Source organism: Aythya marila, assembly GCF_965140915.1.
Source record: "Aythya marila genome assembly, chromosome: 2".
Classification (NCBI taxonomy): Eukaryota; Metazoa; Chordata; class Aves; order Anseriformes; family Anatidae; genus Aythya; species Aythya marila.
Window position 1 is genome coordinate 90,464,801 of NC_139043.1, and position 23,209 is coordinate 90,488,009.

General features: G+C 36.7%; 1 protein-coding gene across 3 annotated transcripts in view; it reads right to left on the minus strand.

Moving 5' to 3' along the window:
• Positions 1-23,209, minus strand: part of GALNT1 (polypeptide N-acetylgalactosaminyltransferase 1) — an 83,963-nt gene that overhangs the window by 37,990 nt on the left and 22,764 nt on the right. For all 3 annotated transcript variants that reach the window (XM_082752933.1, XM_082752932.1, XM_082752931.1), the window contains 2 exons: positions 7,788-8,027; positions 2,071-2,245 (listed from right to left, as the gene is read on the minus strand). In XM_082752933.1, the coding sequence (XP_082609059.1) occupies positions 2,071-2,245; positions 7,788-7,926 (314 nt within the window). In that variant the 5' untranslated portion in view covers positions 7,927-8,027. The remainder of the gene's footprint in view (positions 1-2,070; positions 2,246-7,787; positions 8,028-23,209) is intronic.

Below are 23,209 nucleotides of genomic sequence, written 5' to 3' on the forward strand. Positions count from 1 at the left end.
TATGAAAACAGAAAAGTACAGCTCTGTTCCGAGACCTTGCCTACTAAGATCTCACTCTCACACACAAAGTGTTGCAGTAGGGTGTGGATTTTTTTTGACCATCAAAATGTAAAAGGTGAACAAATGACCAGACAACATGACTAAGTTTATAATGCATATATTACTGCAAAACACTGTAATTACAGAGCACGGCCAAGCATATAAAAAACACTTGTATAGCTGAACTTGATTTTAAAATTGTAATTTTACTTGTCTGCAAAAGGCTGAATGGTGCTTATGTAAGAAGCACAAGGTATCATATTAGTTTACTCACAATTTTTTTTCCATTTTTTGTTAATTCGAAGTCTAGACTTCAAAACTTACAATCAAGTCAATTCTTTTTAGATCCACACGGAAGGAATTATTTTTCTTAACTTTGTACTTACACTATAAAAATGGTAGAATATATACAAGCAAGTTTTCCGATTTGAATCCTGATAACAGAAGATGTTGCTGAATTTTCTCCTTAATTCCATGGTAGTAATGCTAAAATTGCCAATGTTTAACTTCTAAATTAACCAACTGTTTTAACTTATATTTCCCCAAAGTTTTGTTAATTCCTTCTATTCTGTTCTTCCAGAAAAAAAACAATAAAACCAAAAACATACCGAAGTCACACCAAACTAGCATTCCAGCTGTGACAAAAATCTCCAGAGAAGCTCATAATTTTCCTTGCAGCTAAAATCAGTTTAGAATGTTAACCAGAAGTTCTTAACCAGAGCTAGTTACTGCTTCACAAAGAGACAATTTCTTTTCTGATAGTAGGTGTGATATAAGGCTCATACACCACATATGAAACTGCGTGAACATCAGGAGAGATCCACTGGCAAGTTCGAACCATGATTAGAGCAATAAAGTGACAAAAGAAACGGATATCACCCCCACAAATAAATAAAGAAAGAAAAAGCCAGTTTCAAAAGGAGAACCTGCAAGTTCATGCTTTGCATTCTTCCACTATACTGAGAAACACACAAGTGATGACCATAAAACCTGACCAATAATATAATTGAAAATCAATCAAAAAGTTAGATAAGTTCAAACTTAGGAAATCTTATTTAAAAATACCTTAATTATTAAAATGATCTGTACTACCAATAACTCGTATGCTACACAGAACCACATTCATTACTATAGGTGAAAGTACATACAACACAGCTATTTATCACCCATTAAAAATGAGAATCAGTTAGAGCTTCAAGTCACTCCCAATATCACCTTGCAAGGCAGGAAATGATAAACAAATTAATCCAGCAGTTCGGTTTTGTGCACACAGAAGCAAGAGCTGAGCTTCTACAGAAAAAGAGTTTCCCTAACATCTGATTTTTGCAGAAGACTACAGATAATTGATTGGGAAAATCTTATTTATGAGCTCTATTTACCTTGAGAGTTCCTTTCCTAACTAAAGCAGGTTAGAGGTGGGGGGAAGTCATCAGCTACCCGTAGAGAGTATCCCCAGGAGAGTAAAGCAATCTTAGCTTTATTTAAAACAAGGCTACAATTTTCTTTTTAATTACTCAAATAGCTTTGAAAGAATCAATATTTCAGATGCAAGATCAAAAATAAACCAGATGGATATGAGAAAACATTATAATGCAATCTAAATGAGGCTTTGCACATTTCATTAGGTAAGAAATGTTTAAAGTATTTAGTTCTCATCATCAGATCTTTTCAATTTCATATAATGCAGAATTTTAGTCTGCCTCATTAAAAGCAAAGCATGAATTTTTCAAATAAGTCATTTTTTCCTTGAAACACCAAATCTTAAATTAATCTGGTTGAGGGAAAACAAAGTTAGTTTCTATTCCCTGAATGGGGTTGATACTTGTAGTCAGATTCATACTTAAATAACAATGGAAAAAAAACTGGTCTCTGCTGTTCAAACATATTTTGCAACTAAGTACCATACACACAGGAAATCCTCCTACTTTTCAGTGTTAATATCTTACAGAACTGAAATCTTGGTTTGGATCACTTGTTTGCACCTTCTCCATTACAGCAGAGTATATTTTTAACATAACATAAAGCACTTACCCTTCTAACCGGACATCAGGTAAAGATCTGTTGAGTGCAATCATTTCACTTGCCATTAAGTTAAATTGATTTATTTTAAACATTTCTTTCATTTTTTCTTGCTCCTCTTTTGGAATGACCACAGGCTTCCCCATCTCTCCAGGTCCTTCATGTGGTTTTTGTATGGGTTCTGGAACTAAAAACAAATAAAACACTGGTAGCTACTTTTATATTTATTTACTTTTTTTTTTTTTCCACACTGTAGACTGTTCTTGTTTTGAAATGGAGTTGTAAAGACACCGTGTTTTGGAAGTGAAAACAAATCTTTGTGTATGGGAGTTTAACAGATGTAGTTAGATGCGACTCAGAAACCACAATTAATTAAAAAAAAAAAAAAAAAGTAAGGGTTTATGTCAATCTATCAACATATTCTGGAACAACAGACATTTATGTAAGTAAGTATTCAATCTTCAGAGTCTATAACACTTGACATGTTTAAAACATAGAAAATTTAATATCAAACATCTGACCAAGCTGGAAGAAAGGGAGGAGGAGGAAAGGAAACCAAACTTTTAAAATAAGTTTTAAAAGTTTGTTTAAAAAAAATAAGTTTTATTGGTTTTGTTTGGTTTGTCTTTTTTTTTTCTTCCAATTAAAAAACCAACAACAAACATTTAAAACAACTATTTGTTAATTTTTCTTTTTAAGTATTCATTCACTTTTCTCATGAACTAAAATACTTTAAATGTTCAAATACTGGATTTGAGATATATTACTACCTTACAAGTTCAGCACAAGCTTTAATTTAAAAAATAGTAAGTTAAAACCTAAACAGAAGAGCAGGAAATATTTTAAAAATTAAGTCACCCAAGCCATCAGTAATGGGCCTAGCTTGAAATTATCTTCAATTAGTTGCTAGGACAGCACACTAAAATTATATCTTATGCCAAGAGCAAACAAGCATGTAAAGGATAAAAATAATAAAAAAAATAAATAAAGTAAAAGCCCAAGGCTTCCATCCTTGCTGAAACACTGAAGAACTGAAATATAAACATGCCAATAGTTAAAACATGCACACACACTAGTGAAACACGTTGCTGGTTTGCATTTAGCATTAATCAGTTACAGCCATAATGCGTTCCATATGAGAAATTTTCAAGTCTCTTAAGCAACTACACTGAAGCAGTAGCATTTAGCAGAGAAGGTCCTCTGACCACAATGGTGATTTTTTTTCTACCATACTCCCTTTGACTGTGAGTTGAGCTATACAATGCTGGAAGTTGCCAGCCATCCAGTTGTACACTGAAAATTGATGGAGTCATTATGTCCGAGTATATCCTGAGAAGACTGGATTTAGGCATGTGCTTTAACCATGGTCTAACCTGAACAAGCAGCTTGTTTTGTCTTGTTACTTCTTAAGAAAGTACAGGTTTAACTTCATTGCTTCAAAAACATCTAAACTTGCTCATTTGCAATTGTATAAACTTTTAAACTGGAATTTATGCTTTCTTAGGTGGCAATTAAGATAAAATAATATACAATTAGGCAATTAGTTGGGCTTAAGCTTATGTACTCAGCTTTTTTATTATGTAAATATTAGGCAATTATGTTGTCATAATTGTATTTTTATTAACTCTACAGAACTTTATTTCCTGTTCAGATGAACCTATATACTGAGTGCTTAACACACCCTATTAGCTTTTGTTTAATCATTTTAAGTATCGTTACATAAAAATATGTTTTAAAGTACCAACAGTATCTTTCAGCATTCTCAGGAGTGAACCTTATCTGAGCACATCTGTGATTTCGCATTAGAAAAATAAAAATAAAAAAAAAAATCTTGTTTCATTTACACTTTCACTTGTTTCTTAACTTTGACTAAACCAGCCCAACTGAGCAGCTAGCTTAACTGAGAACTCTGATCTCTCACATCTGCAGATCTTGCAGTCAGATGCTAATTTAACACTTCAGTGACCTGGATCCAGGCGCACAAATCTGTCAAATTCTTCAGTCCAATTCTTAAGTTTCATTAGCGAATACATACAACTGAACGACACATTTTACCTAAAAATTTTTCCCTTTTCTTTCCCTGGAGAAAAAGCCAGCACCACGGTGTGCAAGCACGGAGATGACTTTCCAAGGAGAGCTTGCCATGGGCTCTTTCACGTTTCTGCATTTACAGTCACCTGTTTTCTTACAAAAGCATGTAGTACGTATAAATACAAGCCAGCAACATTCTCCCACAATGACTAACAGGTGTTGTTAAAAAAAAAAAATCCAAACTGAAGGGCTCTTTTGTCAGTTAACTATGAAAAAAGCCTTTCCTTCAAAGGAATACAGACACATACTAATGACATACTGCCAACAGACCATTAGGCTATAGTTACAAGTTTCAGCCATGGTGGAAGGGATGAGCAAAGGCTTAAACCTATGACTACGTCATCCCATGCTATTCCAGTCATAGATGCCCTCCTGCAGGAGCGAAGTAGCTCCCAGTACACCCCAGACCCACCCCAGCTCCCTTTCCCCTCAGCATCTCCACACGCTCCTCTTACAGGCTGGCAAGGGCCCGTCCCCGTTGGGCTTCACCTTTTGGGCCCTCATCTCCACATCTGCACCATTTCAACTACCAGCCCTTTGTGTCTCCAGTCATGTAGACCACTACATGGTCTACAGTCACGTTGCAGGTCCCCGTAACCATCTGCACTGACTTTCCACAGACCCGCCAGTCAGCACCCCAGAGCCCAAGGCGATATATCCAGCGACACTACAGACACGTTCTCGGTTGCCCTTTGACTCTGACAGACTGAGAAGGAAAGCAGGCAGGGCCCTCTCACTAAATCACCTCAATTCATCTGCTCTTCTGACCAGCAACAACTGCAGTTACCGACAAAAATACCCACATTCATTTACTGCTTCTTATTTTGAGCAGTTTGCAAAATACAGCAGTGGTATACATATGACCCAGTATTAGACACATCGGGTGAAGCTCATAATTTAAGATGCTAATATCTTATGCCATCAGTACCAAGGGGAAAGTTTGTTCCTCAATGACAACTTAGAGCGTGTTTTTAAGCCTTATTCAGGAAAATAAACTCTTTCCATTTTCTGCATTAGAAACCAAAGGAAAACATCCTTCTAACTTCTTGAAAGCCTGAGCTGGCCAAAATTGTCCTCAAAATCCCCTGCTCCTACTGAAATATCTAAAGATTAAATTTTCCAACGAAGCAAGCACAGCTTAAAATAAACCTACACTCTCTTCAGAAGAACTTACTCATATGTTCTGTAGGTTCATTAAATGCCATACAATTCTTCCACAAACTGCTAAAAGAAACTATGTCGTAGGCATAAACAACAAGACTATCAAATTCAGAACACTTCAGTAATTTATGCTGAATCAAGAAAACTAAATCCACTATGGAAATTAATAGGATAAAAAAAAAAATAGTGAGAAAGTAGATTTTTATAAAAGCTTCACAGAAGAAGTAGTTCCAGTGTTATTCGAGGATCTTCTAGGCACTGAGTGAGAATAAATCCACTAGACTCTAAGTCAGTAACCTACTGGAACATAGGAGTATCAAAAATCAAGCATGCAAGTAGGTAAAATAGAAGTGTCACAGTATCAACTGCAACCACTATTTCCAGCAGACTTATTTCTGCACATAACTTAGTAAAATTTAGTTGTTAAAAAAAAAAAAAAAGAAAAAGAAACATGAAAAAAAAAATTTATACAAGGCAATCTAAGAAAATACAAAGATATGAAGAACTCTAACATACGAAAGTTAGGGAAAGGCCAGAATGAAGACTTTACTCAACTAAGTAAAATTAACATTGCATAGGTAAAGTCGCAATGATAAGCTTTAAAAACTGCAGATTTTTCCGTCATCTGATGGATTCCTTTTAATTCACTGGAAGAAAAATATGCTCTGGAGAGAATTGTAAGATTCTCAGTGTGTCATCTGGTGCATACTGCTCAAACCTAGCTCAGCATTCACTAGATGTTTAACCTGAAGCCAAGGTATCTTAATTTTACTGTTGATGTTGGAATACTTACTGGAAGACTTGAATTTATATTATATACATATAGCCCCAATGGGTAAACTCATCTGAACTTTCATCATCATCAATATATCAAAAACAGGTCTGATGATATACATCAACTTCAACTGCTGTTGGTCAACAGACAAAAAAAATCCTGTTTGCATGACAACTCTAAAGAACCCTGCTAAAATTTATATGCTTAGCATCACATAGAAACTGTGTGTGAATCCAAAATGTGGATCAATTCCTTAAAAACACAGTATCAGTCTTGTTCTCAAGAAAATTTCCCAACTTCCCAAAGCAATGACTGAGTTCCGAAAAAGGACATGCTTTCTACATAACCCTAATTCATTTACTGAAAAAGAAATCCAAAAGATACAGCGTAAGCAATAAGTCCCTTCTGAAAAAGCTGGATGAACTAAAACCTCTGAAATGTTTGCATGCAGTTGTGGAAACAACAGTTCAGCGTTACTAAGCACGGAAATTCTACATTCCTATACATTACTATTCTCTGTGGACATTTACCAGCCTCTTTTGAACATGGGGGAGTAGGGATGAAGAACATTTCCTTAACATTTCCCTAATGTTATTCTGTAATAGAGAAACATTGTATTTAAAATATTTCAGAAAATTTCACAGGGAGGTCAAAGTTGTCCATACCAGACGTCAACGGTGGAAAAAGCTTTTGTGGCAGAAATCACTAATTATCTTTAATACACTTGGCTGACTAGACTAAACATTCAGCATCACCGCATCAGTTCCTATAGCTGCGGTGAGACATACAGACATAGCCTTTCCAGTGAAAGAGAGACCATACTACAAATGCAGATGTTTCACAAATAAACTGGAGGTGGTAGCTGCCTGCAGTTCTAAATGCCTATGCTAAGACATTGCAGAGGTGAAATCTGCTTGCACAAACCCTTTTACCCTACATAATCAACAATGACATCCCTAAAACAAAGTTGGCAAGATGAATGGCACTGGTATTCAAAACAAAACAAAACAAAACACACAGCTGGTACCTGAAAACTAAGATGACAGGAGCAAAACAGAAAACTGATATGAAGAGCTTTAGTAGTGAGTAACACAGCTCACTTCCAAAAAAATAAAAAGGATGAATGTGCATTTGTACATGCATATATACTCACACAAGCTCCCCTCATATTTATCACTTTTATATCCACTTTTATTTTAGTTGTGTAATAAATTCTTTTTCATTACAAAATAATTTGGTAAGAGGATCACTGTCCTTTATTACTACCTTTACTGACCATATTTTTATTTTTTTCTGTGTGTTTTTGTTTTGTTCATTTGCTTTTGAGGTGGGGAAGGTGATTTGTTTTATTGGTTTACCACCAAGTCTAGTGCAGTTAACAAAGCTTTGTTTCACTCATAGAAATGTGGAACATGCTTTTTATTACGTTAACATTAGCTGGTATTTCTGAACTGCTTGTTGCTTAATTTCATTATTATTTTTTATATACCTTTATGCTTAAAATTTTACATCTTAAGTAAGCATTTGAGTCTGCAATCTAAACCTGAGACAGAATGTGCTTGTTTCCCCAGTCATTAGAAAAACACTGAACATTCTGCAACACCTAAATGCTTATGATACTATATTGATGTGATACAAACATAAAATGGTTAAAATGAATGTAACAACCATATTTTAAAGATTACTTCAGCAGAAAACTTACCATCTCCAGCAGGCAGCCCTCGTTCTTTTTTCTCATCACATTTGTTGCATTCGCTGAAGTAGAGCAATAGGAACATATCCAGAAGGACCCAAACCAAAGAGGTGGCAAGGACCACCTTGCAATATGCAAATTTTTTCATGGCACTTTAAGTCAAATACAAAAATTAAAAAAAAAAAAAAAAGTATAAATAAAAATATCAACAGGTTGCTTTAATCCAGTTTGAGAGACCACGTTCTATATCTGGAAAGAAAAAAAAAGAAAAAAAAGAAGTAAGTCACAAAACGTTACCTGAGGACAGAAGCTAAAAGCAGAAATTTAAACTACATTTTAGAGGTAACCTAAGTTAATTACCAAATGCTGTATGTATCAAAATGAACGCTTTGGGACAATGAAGGCAATAATACTCCAGTCTTTTACTATGGCAACACTCAGAGCACAAACCATTAAAATGAGTATCCAAAACAAAGTGCTCTGCTGAGTCACTGAAAAGGAGAGTAACCATCTAAAGAAAATTAAAATGAACCCTCTGGACCCTTCAGAAATCTGAACAAGATGAATGAATGAAAACTAGGCACACCTGAGGAAGCAACGTACCAACCAGGGCTGAGCTAAAATCTCTGGTGCTTCCCTAATGTAGTACGTGCTGACTTTCTGTGCCCATAACTAGGAATTCTTGTCTACAAACGTCAGCATTTTACATACACCCCCATGGCACATTGGACCTTAATTGTGAAGACAAATGCTTTGCTTTCAGCAAGTCAAAAATAAACCTCCTTTTTAGTAAAATGAACAGAAAGCAAAGTGAAGAGAGTACCCACCAGCTGCTGTGTTCACTTACTAGATGTTCAAAGCTAAAGACTTCAGCTGGTAGCTTTGACAATTAAAATTACTTTAATGCTCAAGTATAGAACAAACTGCTATGCATTTTTCATTACATATTAAAATTTTAGAATTCAACCTTGGAAATTGTTTTGTCCGACTTGAATTACAACAACATTTTGTTACAAAAACTGATTATTTTCATAAGTGACTTTTCTGGGAGGAAAATAAAGAACAACTTTATACATGATTTCTATTTATGTAAGTGAATAAGTATGGCTTTTTTTATTATGATTGTTTTTTTCAATCAACATTGTTATTGTTTGTTAAACCGGGAGGTTCCATATCGGTGCTGAGATGTTTCAATATAAAGTACTCCCAAAGTTATTTCCACTGGGAATACTTTACTAGTTAAACCCTGAATTACAGATATTCTTAACTTGTGGAATAATAAACTGAAAGTAAGTCTCCAGAAATAGACTAGAATTTAAGCTTATTAACATAAGCACATCGTTTCTCATATTCTTTCAGCATAAACTGAATAATTTATCAGAAATAAGAACTTTAAATGTAAGCCATAATCATGGAAATACCTCACCAAAAAATCTATATCAAAATCTGTATCCCTTCCTTCAGTATTTCATGATCATGATTTGGTTCCTGTTCCCACCCACCCCCTCTTCTTCCTCAGGGTCAGTGCTGCAGTAACTCTTTTCTAAATCATTTATATTCTCCTTGTATTGGCTGCAGACATATCCATGTCTACATCCATCCCTATACTCTTAAATGGCGTAAGTTTCAATGTCACAGCAATGTAGGAGCATCTAGTCTTTTGCACAAGTACAAGGGCATATATCCCTTTTCTTCCCGCACAGATGTGCAAACGCCAAGAAAGGGTTTTGTTTGGGATAATCTCAATTGTTTGGGATAATCTCCATTTACATCTACACAGTTTTGGTAATACTGGGAGGGCTACTTAACGTGAATGTATCTGCAAGTAATAACTTGATGATAAAGAGTAGATGAAATATATCATTTAATGTTTTGGTTACGTTAAGAAAAAAAATATATACTTTTTTGCAGATGCAAAGATGGGCCTAAACTCTGGATTACAGAGTTGCACTATAAAGTTCTATAAAATCATCAGCATGGTGATTAGCAGAGGTGAAATCAAAACTGTTATCAGTTAGTAAGAAAGCAGAACCCAAAACCATCATGCCATTACATAGTATCTGTCTTCTCATCTTGAGCGCTGTATGAACATCCAGTCGTGTAAAATCAAAAAAGAATATAGAAAAGACAAACAAGAGCAAAAAGGCAATGACCACAAGAAATAGTTGCATTACAAGATGTAAGTGGAGAGACCTGGATGTAAAAGAGGTAAACCTAAACAGGTAACAAGCCTATAAAATCCAAAGCCGTATAGAGATGGTACACAGAGAAATCTGTTACCCATTTCTTTCAGCACAAGGAGGAGGATGAGTCAGGTGAGTTTAGCAGTAAGAGGCTAAAAACCAAGAAGGTATCCAGTGGAACTCCCTGCAGCAGTTCCCTGCCAGTGCTGCAAGTCTATTAATCAACTATTAAATACCAAATCTTCACCCCTAGTTGAGGGGCTTCCTGACTTCACATCACTGCACACTAGGAGACTGCAGTGAGGAAATAACAGTACAAGTTCCCCTGTTTCTTCCCTAGACAGACACTATCAATCACTGTCAGAAACAAAATACTGTATATAGAGACAAATCTGTCTGACATGATATGACTGCAGCTAAACTCTCCATGGGACGGGTTTCTTCTTCAGCTCTAATTTGGGACACCATAGAAATAGTCTGGAAGAAGAATCAAGTTATACTATTACCCTACTTACACCTAAAGAAAAAAATGCTAATTAAACTAACGCACTTTAAAGAAAATACATTCTTATAGTCTCAGACTATAAAAAGATATTAGGCTACAAAGGAAAAGTATAAAATGGGCAAGAGCACAGTGCTTATGGGTCCTCATTTTGGACACGTGGCACCAGATGGGCGGTATCTGGGAACGCTGAAGGAGCAGGCTGAAGCATGACCTGAAGAAGCAGACTGTCAGGTGGCTGAACTGCAGGCCGGACCACCAGGCCCTGGGGGTTTTGACCAGCAATATGAAGTCCAGATGACAAACACTCACTCCTGGTGTCCTTCAAGGATCAGAACTGGAGCTAAGACTGGATAACGCCTTCACCACAAGGCTTTGGGGTGGGACAGTGTCCCCTCAGCAAGGCCGCTGGTGACACCCAACAGGGTGTCCTGGGACCTTGGAGGGGTACCCCGGCAGACAGCAACTTTAACACAGATCAGCATTGCACCCTTACAGCAAAGGTAGCCAACTGCATCGATGGCTATTTTAAGCAAGAATAAAACTAGCAGGTTGGGAAAAGTGCCTCCTCCCCTCTGTTTGGCACGTGTGAGCTGAAAGCGAAGTACTGTGCCCATCTGGGGCTCCCCAGGCAATCCTGCAGTGTAATTTACCTCTCTTGCAAGTTTGGCAGTGAGCCACGGAGACTATTAGATGGGGTTAAATGATGTAGTAGAAGGTTGATAGAACGAGTTTTCTTTTTTTATACTTTTAAAGGAGAAGACTAAAGCAGGTATTTAAAGGTTCTGAAGGTCCACAGCTACCCAGCAGGAGGATGCGGAGAAAATGAATGCAGACTTCGTGAAACTACAGACAATGACCACAAGCTGGAACATGGGAAATACAGAAAAAGTCTTTTTCAAGGGAAAGGGAAGATGCCTGATCCCACTGGACCTGCTTTAAGCAGAAGGCTGGACGACATAACCTCCAGTCATCCCTTCCAAACCCAATTATTCCATGATTTTAATGAGGTTAATCAGGGTCATAAAGGCATGAAAACCCCCAGAGAAGCAGGGTCGATAGCTTCTCCGCATAACTTTCCAGTGTTTGACCGACCTTGTGGTGAAACATTGGTCCTTTAGGACAAGGTGGAACCTCCCTTGTTTTAGTTTATAATTACTGTCTCGTTCCCCTGCCACACACCTCAGAGAAGTGCTAGGCTGTGCCTTCCCAACACCCTTCTAATACCTAAGAGAAGATTAAGTCCTCCTGAAATGAGCTCTTCTCCAGACTAAAAAAGCCCAATTCCCTCAAACTCTGCTCAACACCCTCAGTCCAAGCCTCAGCCATCTCAGCGGCCTTTGCCTGAATCCCTTTATGTTAAGAATAGCTGGGGGAAGGGGAGGGTGGACACAGGATTTAAGATGTAGCTGGTGGAAAAAATTGTGCTATCATATGACAAAGCGGATTGAGGAACTGAAGTGGATTAAATATAATCTCCCCCCCCAGAATAGTTATAAGTTTCCTGAAGTTTTTAACTTTTTACTTTGTTGGGTTCACAATGCACTCTACACAGCAATTCTGTCAAGAAGTGACAGGGAAATGATTTACAAGCTTAATAACTCAAAATCGTTCTTTTTGTCAAAAAAAAAAAAAAATGCTGGCTTAAACAATTTAAACAAATTACCACATCAATAATACCAAACTGTTTTAGTTTAATAACTGCATTTGCTACTGTGTGATCCAATAAATGGAAGAATTTTGCAAAAGCAGGTATTTTTCCTCCCTTCGAAACACTGGATAATGTTCACATGAAGTGCATTGTTTCACATTGCCACCTATTTTTTTCCAACACAGCTGGCATGAGAGGAAATGGTTACTCTTCTCAGTATAATGACTGCTGCATAGTCATGTATTTTTAGCTTCAGACCATCTTCATTTTTGTTTATACTAGCGATCAGTCTTCAACACAACTCTTGGTAACGGAGACTTGACAAAGGACTTCATTGCCTTTATTGAACTAAGTCAGGATTCTGCACTAGATGCAGCATCTAAGCCAAAACAAAGCTGATCTAAAGTTTGTATTCCAAACTTTCAGATACGAATAAACAGAAGTTGGCACAAAGTAAGGGCTCATCAAAATTGTGACACAATATTTGATATTTCAAATCACATAAGGCATCAGTATTGATTCAAATCACATGGAAAGTGATTAACTGAAATAATTTTCCTTATAAGATTGATAGCTACACAAAACTGAATGCTCAGTTTTTAAATATATTTAGTAATGTGGTAGAAAAGACTGACATACTCTAGGTAACATATAGTAGGCTTATGTACAGGTTTTTAAGCAAAATTTAAAAAATGAACCAAGTGCAAATTGGCAGCATGATTGTCTAAAATTCCATGCATCTGAACTATTAATGAGGTCTATCCACTTGAGTGCATCTATATTTGGAAACAGAAGCGATGCCAACAAGAGCCTCAAGTTTTAGGATTTTATCTCCCGTGCCAATACATTTTTTTCTTTGTTACTGTTCCATGCACAAAGTGTTAGTGGCAATACTATTAAAAGGAAAGGTAAAAAACATTCAGATCAAAGGGGCAGCCCATCACCTGTGGAAAACAGGTGTATTTACGTGAAGTGTCATCTTCACAGAAACATAAGTGAATTTAATCAGAAAAGAAAAAAAAAAAAAAAAAAGATAGCGTATGCCAGAACTCCCTTCTGCTCATACAAAGAGCTACTGATCAGTGGACTATACTCATTTGATGGATTTTGAAAGGTTTTAGTATTCAAGTCATCTGTTCTGTACAATTCAGCAACAGCAAGTTTTGAAGAAGTGATGAGAGAAAACAGATCATACTAGTCTGAGCAGTAAGAGAAACATTCTTTAAAAACAAACCTAGTCTTCAGAAAAGTCTGAGAAATGTAGGTCTGCATAAAATCAATTTGTCTTTGCTTTGTGTAGAAAGATTACATTTAATTCAGACAAGAATTTTCAATTCAGAAGTCAATTTTTTTAAATTAGCCATTTGCATAAAAACAGTTTCTAAAACTGGCAGTGCTTGGACTGAAGGAAGAATAAAAAGGAAACATAGGAGTAGGCGATTACACTTTTGCCAAGAATGAACTTAATACACAAAGGCAGAAGTTACTACTTCAAAAAGGCTTTCCTACAAATAAATTAGAAGGTACTAATATGCTTATAAAAATAGATGCTCTCAAGAGATGAAGATCCGGCTCATCATACAGAAAAGCAATGTCATAAATGGAGCAACAGATAATGCACTCAATCCACAGTTTTGTCAAAGTTTGCAACTAAGTCACTGTGTACTTGAACTCTAATTCTCCAAATTATCTAAAGGGTCTTTACCTCACCTCTAAACCTTTATGATAAGTTCAAAAGGCTTCCAGAAATATATATATGGAAATAACATTCCTAGATTGAATAGAAAGTTTTCAAAACCAAGCTCTTTCTGTTACAAGAAAAATCATTTGAAAGACATAACTATTGTGGTACTTATCCTTTTCAGAAACGTTTTACAATTATTTTCCTTCTGAAAAGAGTTTATGGTTTTTCAAATTAGAGCACTTAACAGTTTCTCAGATAAGTTTGTAAGCAGCACATATTATCTTGATTAAAGCTCAGTATTTGAGAAATCAAGCAAGCATTTGGTCAACACTTCCAAGTAGCTCACAGCACTATAACAGATCCTCCTGATTCTCTTCCTAATCAGTGCTATTCAAACAAAAATACCATTTGCAGATTAGGAATAATATGGTATAGCCTAAATATTAATTATGCAAGAAATATAGTTTACCTATCTAAGAAAGATGAAATACATTTTTTTCCAACAAGGGTAGCGAAATAGAAGTGATCAAACGCCAAATGGAATAAGAACAACTGTGATTACCTAATCTAATAAAAGCAGGATGGCCTCTGTAATCCCTTCTGTAGCATTCTGAGACAACCACTTTGTGAAATTTTAAAGCGTGATAGCAGCAAAGTCTCATAGTACATGAATATAAGATGTAATAACCAAATGATCTGAAACAGGCATAAATGCAAGAATATTCAAAAGGACAGCAAGTTGTCCAGGCATACAGTTTAATAACATATAGTGTATATTAATACTGCATTAACAATTTTCTTTCTGAGAGCTAATTCTATTTAAGGTGAGGATGATGAGGATTAATAAAGGAACTGATGTAGATAATGTGATCACAAGAAAAGCTGTAAAGGTTTATAAAAGGACTTATTAGGCTGATGAGAATATTGCTCAGACAATCTGGGGAAAAACTATTGAGTAACCTTGGTCCTAGATCTAGACGGACAATCTTGACACTTTTACTGTTAAAAATGACAAGTGATAAGGTAGGAAGAAAGAGATGATCTTGTGAATTGGAGTAAATGAATCAAGATGACATTTAATAAAACGTGTGTAATAAAATAGCATGTATTTGTGTATGAACCACAGTAGCTCTGCTTTCAGCTGGAGTTTCAATAAAGGTAAGAGTCAAGAGGGACACTGTGAACTGCCACTGTCACCCAGCCACATATAAAAGAGAAACAAGATTCCTGGATGTATCATGTAAATTATTCTCTTTCAATAAAAAAAATAAATAAACAAACCAAACTTGACCAAACCACTGTATAAGCACCAGTATTTTGAAAGGGAAGGGAAGGAGAATTATGAAGTAGATGTTGCAAAGTAGAGCCCCATGGCTCTATAAGGGACCGCTGCAAGGGACTGGACACAGTGAACCAGGCAATTCTTTCCCCTCCCAGTCTTCCAGCCTGGAATTCATAGAACAATTATGAACAGAAATGAAAAGGCCTGTATCAATTGCTGCCAGTAGCAAAGCAGATGCTGGATCTTTGTCATAAGGCTCTTCCATACCAGATCATTGTTTGTGGGGCATTTATTTTTTTCTTGGTCATTTAAAATGGAAAAAAACCAGCACGCTCCCACATAACCACACTCATGGATTCCCCTAATACCAGATGCTCCCAATAGATGGTTTTTTTTGAGCATAAAATAAAAGGTTGTTTACAGAACTCCTCAAACTAAAGTCTTTGAAAGGCTTTCTTAAAGTTACTTCTTTTCCCCATGCCAACAGATATTTGTTAGACTGACTTCAAGAAAGCTCCATCTTGCTTACAGAAAGAAAGTGCAACAGACAAGGTTTCAAAGGACTGCATGAACAATATTTTAATCAGATAAAAGTTCAAAACCAATTTATTCAACTTTCGGAGTTGCATTCTCTTCTACAACAAACTTTGCTACACCAGAAAAAAAAAGAATAGACCCAATGGGGAGACAAAATATTCCCTATCAGAACATCACTGTAAATATTACAAGAGCTCAAGAGGATTGCTAGAATTTGGAAATCAAGAATGCAATAAAAGTACAAAGACTACTGCTGTCATTCGAACAGCTGAGATTCACTAGACTCCTATGATTTTAAAGTAGCTTTCAAATGACTGAGCCAACAATTGCTCTAATTTTTCTGTCTGCTCTCCAGGTTGAAGGAAAATTAACTAAAAATAGACAGATTTATTCAGGAACCCTTCAGACATTTCCATTCTCTCCTCAACTGCTTTGTGATTTAAAATGTGCTTCTATTATGCCCAGTGAACAATCAGTATACATTACTTCATATGCCAATCCTACACACAAAAAAAAAAATTACACATATAAATCTTTTTACAGTACAGCTTCAAGCATCAGGAGCACATAATTAGTCCAATTTAATTACAACACATAACAACTTGAATACAAAGATCTGTAATACCTTGAAGCTCATAGCAGTAACTTTTTGCACAGGCATTCAGCTCTTAGGTATTACAGTACTGGCAGGTAAATTCAAACCACCATCATTCAAAGCTTTTCCTTCCTAGGTCGAACACAGCCTGTCCTGACAGCTACAGAATAGGCAATCCTTTTAGGAAAGCAGATTTATAAGCCAACAGACAGTTGTTTCCTTTCCCTGCAACAACCACAGTCTTAAATTGGGCTACTGACAGCTCAGATGCTAACAGAGAGGCAACGTGCCTCGTCAGAGCCGGAGCTACTTCGCATGCACGCTCTGGGAGGGCTACTGAGTGCGCTTGACTTGGAGTAACAACCAGCCAGAGAATACGGGCAGTGTCTTCATCAGTGAGCACCGCAGGCAGCACGAAGACAATAAGTAATTCACGAGTGAAAAGCTTTTGTAGGCAGCAGCAGCAAGTGAGGATTTCCACCTCAGTGCTAGGAACGCACAGAGCTCATAAATCCCTGGCACACACCAGTCAGTGCCTGAAGATGTATCAGTGAGATTTATCTACCTGTCCGAGCCTTCTGCTCCCCTTTACCTCGTACTTGGCTTTTCCACTAAAGCAACACCCCTCCTCATCAGCATCCCAGAGCTATAAACTGACTCCAGCCTTTGAGAAATCCCTAGAGAGCTGCAGTGGATGGTATTCCAACCCCAAAACTGCAGAACTAACAGAGGAAAATCCAGTTCCCATCACCTCAGGTGTTACAGGTGACCACCTCCATTTCCTCAAGAAAATGAATCTTGTCCTGTGGGCTACAGACCTTGCAAGTTTACCATTAGTCAGAAGACAGAATTACTTAAAAGAAAGTAATTTTGGTTTCACTATCTGAGTCCCTGAAGGTCTTTAAAAGACGTTTAGATGTAGAGCTTAGTGATATGGTTTAGTGGAGGACTGGTTAGTGTTAGGTCAGAGGTTGGACTCGGTGATCTTGGAGGTCTCTTCCAACCTAGAAATTCTGTGATTCTCTGACAAATGCAGGCTTCAAGGTTCTTTGCAGAAAAAAGCTTCACTATCCAGAATTGATCGTACAAAGCTGTAGTCTCACAGTAGTAGGTAGAGATGAGGCCATTAGTATATTCACCGTTTACTGTCTGCTACAGAAGTTTGTAAACCTTTCTACCTGTTTTAGATCCTCAGACTTGTGACACGATGTAACCACAGCATGAAGGCTTCTAGCCAAAAGAAGCGTCACTTGGCCTTACAGAGTGTATGTTCATTAAGACCAAATGTATGCAAGCACTCAGGGATTTCTAAGAATCGAGAAGCTGAGTCACACAATCCAAAGCAACTATTTTAAATCATCTGACAGGTGCACGATGAACTATAAAGTAGAACTAGCTAGCTGACAGGACTTTTTTTAAAAGTTGAAATTCCCGCTTAAAAAATGAGATTTTCTATTGAAAACAACCTTCTTTAAGAAATCACATGCACAAGACTAGACTACGTAGTAGGAAAAAACACAGAAAGCTGTTCCGCATTCTCAATGCTCATATCTTCCATTTTCCTTTACAGTGTTTCTGCAGTCTGGAAAAATCAAATTGTATTCAAAAATTTTTTTTAAGTTCTACGTTAAAGCATCAATCTGAAAATTCAGTTTTTTACCAGCTGAGACTGAGCTAAAGTGAATACTCTCCTCTTCAATAGATCACTCTTCGTACAGATGTGTCAGATACTCAACAATTTTCTGCAGATGATTTTCTTCAGTTTGCAGATGTCAACAGTTACAAATGTCAGGTAATATTCGCTTCTGAAGTATTTTGAGGAAATACGCGGAATTCTTCTCGACGCTGACAAACACAAAGCAGGGTGTTATTTACTCTATATTCTGCTATTAAGGTAGAAGTTATAAGGGAAGAAAACTAAAACACCCAGCTCAGCTGTTAGCAGTGAAGAATCACAAATTTCAAGGCGAAATTTTTGACTGCTGTCAGGTCAGAACTCACTGTCACCAAGCTAGCTATACATGTTTAAAAGATGGCCAAAGACCTAAGCAGACTATGAAAAATCAAGTGAGCAAAGCTTTTACAAGACCTTGAAATCACCCTCGCATGTTAAGAGAAAGTGTTAAATCTTACAAGTCTCAAATGGTTTAAAATATCCAGCCTCTATAAGGCTTACGATTATTTAGATATGTATCGAAAACAAAGCTAGAGTGGAATAAAATTGTTCATTAATTCTTCAAAAGCTTTTAAAGATAGCATAAAATTACATTGGCAAATAGTCATTAAGGATGAATCACTAATGGCCAAGAATTTGAGTGAAAGAAAAGCAGAGTCAGCTGATTAGAAGAAAAGATTATCGAGGAGATTTCTGGAAAGATAGGGTAAAATGCAGAGAACAGAACCAAGTGCCTTTATGTGACTAACTGTAGAAACCTTTAACCCTGAAAAGTTTCTGTTGTAGACTAATAACCCCGCAGGGGAACCTGAAAAAATACAAAATATACTTGAACATTTTCCCTCTGCACGCAATATTTGTGGAAAATACACAAAAATATGCAAGTATTGTAAAATAAATGAAGATTTGAAAACAATACAGATAAAGAAAAATTGATGTTACACATAGGGTCAACAGTGTTCATCTTAGAGCAGCTAGCTGAATTCTGCTTAGAGTAACTGTAGAACTTACTAACAAATTACATGCATGCAAATAACAAGTTAATAAGTGATGAATAGTATGATGCAAGTGGCTAGGCATCAGGATTTGAAGAATTAGGAGATATAATTTGCCAAAAAACAATCATTTAAAATACAGTAGATTAGATTATCTTAAATAAAATGAAGAATGGTACAAAATTCAAATGTTTTGTTAACATTTTACTTCCCACCCCTTTAACAGTGATGCCAGAGATGCTCTAACAAAAAAAAAAAATACACATTTATGCCTAGAAAAAACACCAGAGTTCTAACAAAGTAGTTCAGCAGGATTGCAGGGCTGAACATTTTTTGAAATATAGAGAAAACAGTTCTCCATACCAAAGAAAAAATCTGAAGAAAAATTTTTAAAGATTTTTTTCTCTCTAGAGACAATGCCTGATCACACATGGCAAAAAAAAAAAAAAAAAAAAAAAAATCTATCATTTTCCAGCTTCATGCAATCCTTGCAGTGTTTCTCACTAAGCCTGTTATCCTTTGCTACATCCACATGCAAATATAAATTCTACATGGAAAGCAAATGGCTGCACTTATGCAGACAGGCCATACAGCTTTTAAGCATATATTAACACATAGAAATCAATTTTCACATCATAAAGCTGTCCACTCAGCAGGTAACTTCTGCTGACAGCAACTATTTTATAATTTTATACTTTTTTTTTTACAAGCACAGTATTGCACTAAGGTCAAGGTTCTTCTCATCTGCCCTTCTCTTTCCCTCTTATTCATAGTGGCTTTAGATTTAATTTCTCCCAATTCTGTCTTCCCAGACATCTCTGGCAACACACAGCATGATATTCCTCCGGATTAAGTTCTTCATTTTGTCTGTCAACCCAAGAGGATGCACATGTGGTATAAAAAGAACAGCCACAAGATTTTCTTCAAGGACTCATGAAATTGTCCACAGAAAGTCTGTCTCTGAGGTAGGCAGTCTTTGTATCAAGGGGTTCTACCTTGGATAGTTAAACAAGGAAAGAACTGTCAGATGAAAAGCAAAACAGGCAGATTGATAAAGCAGAGTTATGGAAGTCCTTTAAAATTTAGAATTGTTTGTAAATGTGGACAAGCAAAAAAAAAAAAAAAGATACTGAAAGGGAGAAGCAGCTAGAATAGTTTGCAAACAGCCTGATATAGCAATGGGTTGTGTTCAGGACTAGAGTCCTGGATACTTTTTTGTCCCCATGGCACCCTGGTCTTCAGCACAGGGACTGACATTTCTACAGGACCAGAGCTTAAACTCCACAATTCAGACTTCAGGTGAGCAAAACGGGATTACATGATGAAGCACTTGTGATCCCTAACAGTACAAAGGAGTTTACAGAAGTATCAGCATCATTTTGAACAGTTGCAAAGGCTACTTTGAAGTCTGGGGACATTCACAACGAGTCTACTCTTCCTTTCCATTGCCGAGCTTTTTCTCTCTCCTTGGACATTCAAGCAAACTACCCCTAACTCTCAGGCAGGCAGCAGCTCTGACCAACGCTATTTCAAGCAAGCTGACGCTCTCCTTTCCCCTCTGCTCTTCCACCTACATCTCCTAGGTTGCTACCATACAAAAAAGCATGAAGATAACAGGCAAAGTAGAGCCCAGATGAAAAAGTGCCCTTCTGTTGCTGCCAGAACCAGGACTGTTTAACGTGAGAAAGAGGAAGGGGGAATGGGAAGAAAGGAGTTTAGACGCCACCCATCTAAGAAATATACAGCTTCCCATGTGATTCAAAAAGCCCTAACCACACAGTATTCAGCTATCCACTGAATATGCCTTTCTGTAAGGGCTTAAAGAGGTAATTTTAAATGATGGAAGCTCATAAATTACCAGCAGGCACAGCTTCCATGTTCCCTTAAGCGGAAGGGAGAGAACTTGCTTTAGGCCAGGTCATATGCTAATGCTAATAAATCAACCAGTTTTTACATTAGTAGTCCCTACAAATATGAACATGTGAAGAGCTGAATTGACAGACAAGAAAAAAAAAAAGCCCAACAGAATAGCCACGAAGGCTGGCAGAAGCTTGATGGCAAATAAGAGGCGATGTATGGCCAGCCAGCAGCATCAAACCACTTTTAATTGGGGAATACAGAGACTTCATAGGAAAAAAACTCAGACTAAGAAGGACAAGAAATCCAGCCTGCTAATTTCATTGTGAACTGCTTTGTCTTTCCTCCTCCAACCAGCCTGATTTATTAGATAACCTCAGGAAAAAATAAAAAATAGACAGCAAGATTTCATTTGCTGGTCTTTCCACCAGACAAGCTAAATGCTGGCTACACTGAAGACTCTTCTTAGACATCTCCAATACCACAGTAAATATTTTAAACCTCTTTATATTCATTAGAGCAGTATTTCCAAATAATTAATCAAAAATATCCACTAGTTAAACTTGATTTGCTGAAATTTAAAAACATGAAGGACAAGAGCATGCAGCATTTAAAAATCAGACAAGTATGACAAAAAAATGCATTTTTTCATTGTCAGAATGAACGTTCTTCTGCACTCTGGACACTCCATCATAAAAAGCATACCACTGTTGATGAGGGACAATGTAACAAGAAGGAAAGAAGCCTACATCACACATGGATGTTATATATAAGAAGCTCTTGGGTATCATGATTAAGTCATTGCAATCGTGTTTGTGGAGGGAATTCCAGTTTGGAAATCCAAAGGTTAAACTGATCCACTGAGCAGACTTTCCGACTTTTATTTCATCAAAAAATACAAAAAGTTAGCATTCAAGGTCACAATTGATTGAAAGCAGTAGCATGGAAATGTTGAGTTTTAAGGAAAATAGCAAATCTGATTTGTTAACTGCTTCAAAAATATGTTTTTTTGTTGTTGTTTTTAAACAGGAACAAAACCCTTATATTTTGAACTCCTTTGAGACAGGAAGTGCTAGAAAAATTTTTACTAGTGCAAAACATTAATTTGGACATAAATCTGGGAAAGTATTTAATCAAAGCCATTTTCAGAGGCTTTGAAGACAACTACATCTTCAGCATTCTGTAACAAACATTTTTCTAATATTTCTGATTTTTTTTTTTTTCTTAATTGTCCAGAATAAAAAGAGCAGATTCACTCACATGTTAAATTTCAAGACTTATTTCAAGTAAGTTGTTGCTACTCCGTCTTTTCTCTCATCATAGCATGCTGGCCAACAAACACACATGCAGCAATGCAACAAAGTCAATCAAGGAACTGACACAGCAGAAGAATGACCAAAGAACGCAGACTGATCGAGTATCTCCCCCCAGCAGCAACTTCCACTCATTCCTGTTACCCAACTGAACACACCATTAGAGCCAACAACCACAGAACAAGTGCCTAGGCTACAGGGAACAAAACAGCAGTGGAGACACCTCTTGAGACACAATAAGCAGTAAATTCAGAGATAAGAAACGTACTCTGCTTTTTTATTTTTTATGCTAAATTTTTATTCTATGTAGCTACTAATATTCAACAGTATTAGGAAGTAACTTTGGACAAATTTTTCCCTCTCTTCTAACGTGATGTCTGTTCAAGGGATACTTTTTAAGCATTAGGAGCACATGTTGGATCATGGTATTTTGAAGTTGTCTGGAAAAGGATCCACTTAGACCTGAAACAGGACTTTTCCTTTTTGTCCCCACTGAACCTGAACTTCAAAGTTGGCCCAGATAAATTCTTCAGGCTAAGTCAATGAAAATTACCTTTATGAAAAACCCTGACAGGTTTGTAAGAAGAAAAAAAATAAAAATCAAGGCGAAACGAATAAGCACAAAACGTTAATACCAAGGATAGCAATGGAAGACATTTGATGCACTAAATCCAAGTCAACTAGTTCATTTTTTCTGCCAAGAAAACAGAGCTGTCTCATCACAGTTTTGCCTGTTTGCTCTTTTAAATTTTGGTTCTTCATCTTGTTTCAATCGAGATTAAAAAAGCAGTAGCAAGAGGGAAATGCACACAGACAGAAGGATTGGCAAGAACGTCGCTGTTAAACGCTGCATCGGGCAGGCAGCAACTGCACAGCTGTACTTTAATAACTCATCTCTTGTACAACAAGGATGCTTTAAGGAAAACTGTGCTTATGTAGAAAAAAAACAAAACAAACAACAAAAAAAAAAACGACAACAAACAAACAAACAAAGGTTTAGTTGCTATTCCCAGAGAAGTATGTTTCTGTTAGAAGCTACAGCACAGTTCTCTGTCTGGAGGACTGATCTGAATGCTGGCTCACTGGCCTAGATTGCTTTTCAAGATGATACCATACTGTGGGAGTAGGGTTTAGGAGAGCTAAAAATGGGGTGCTTG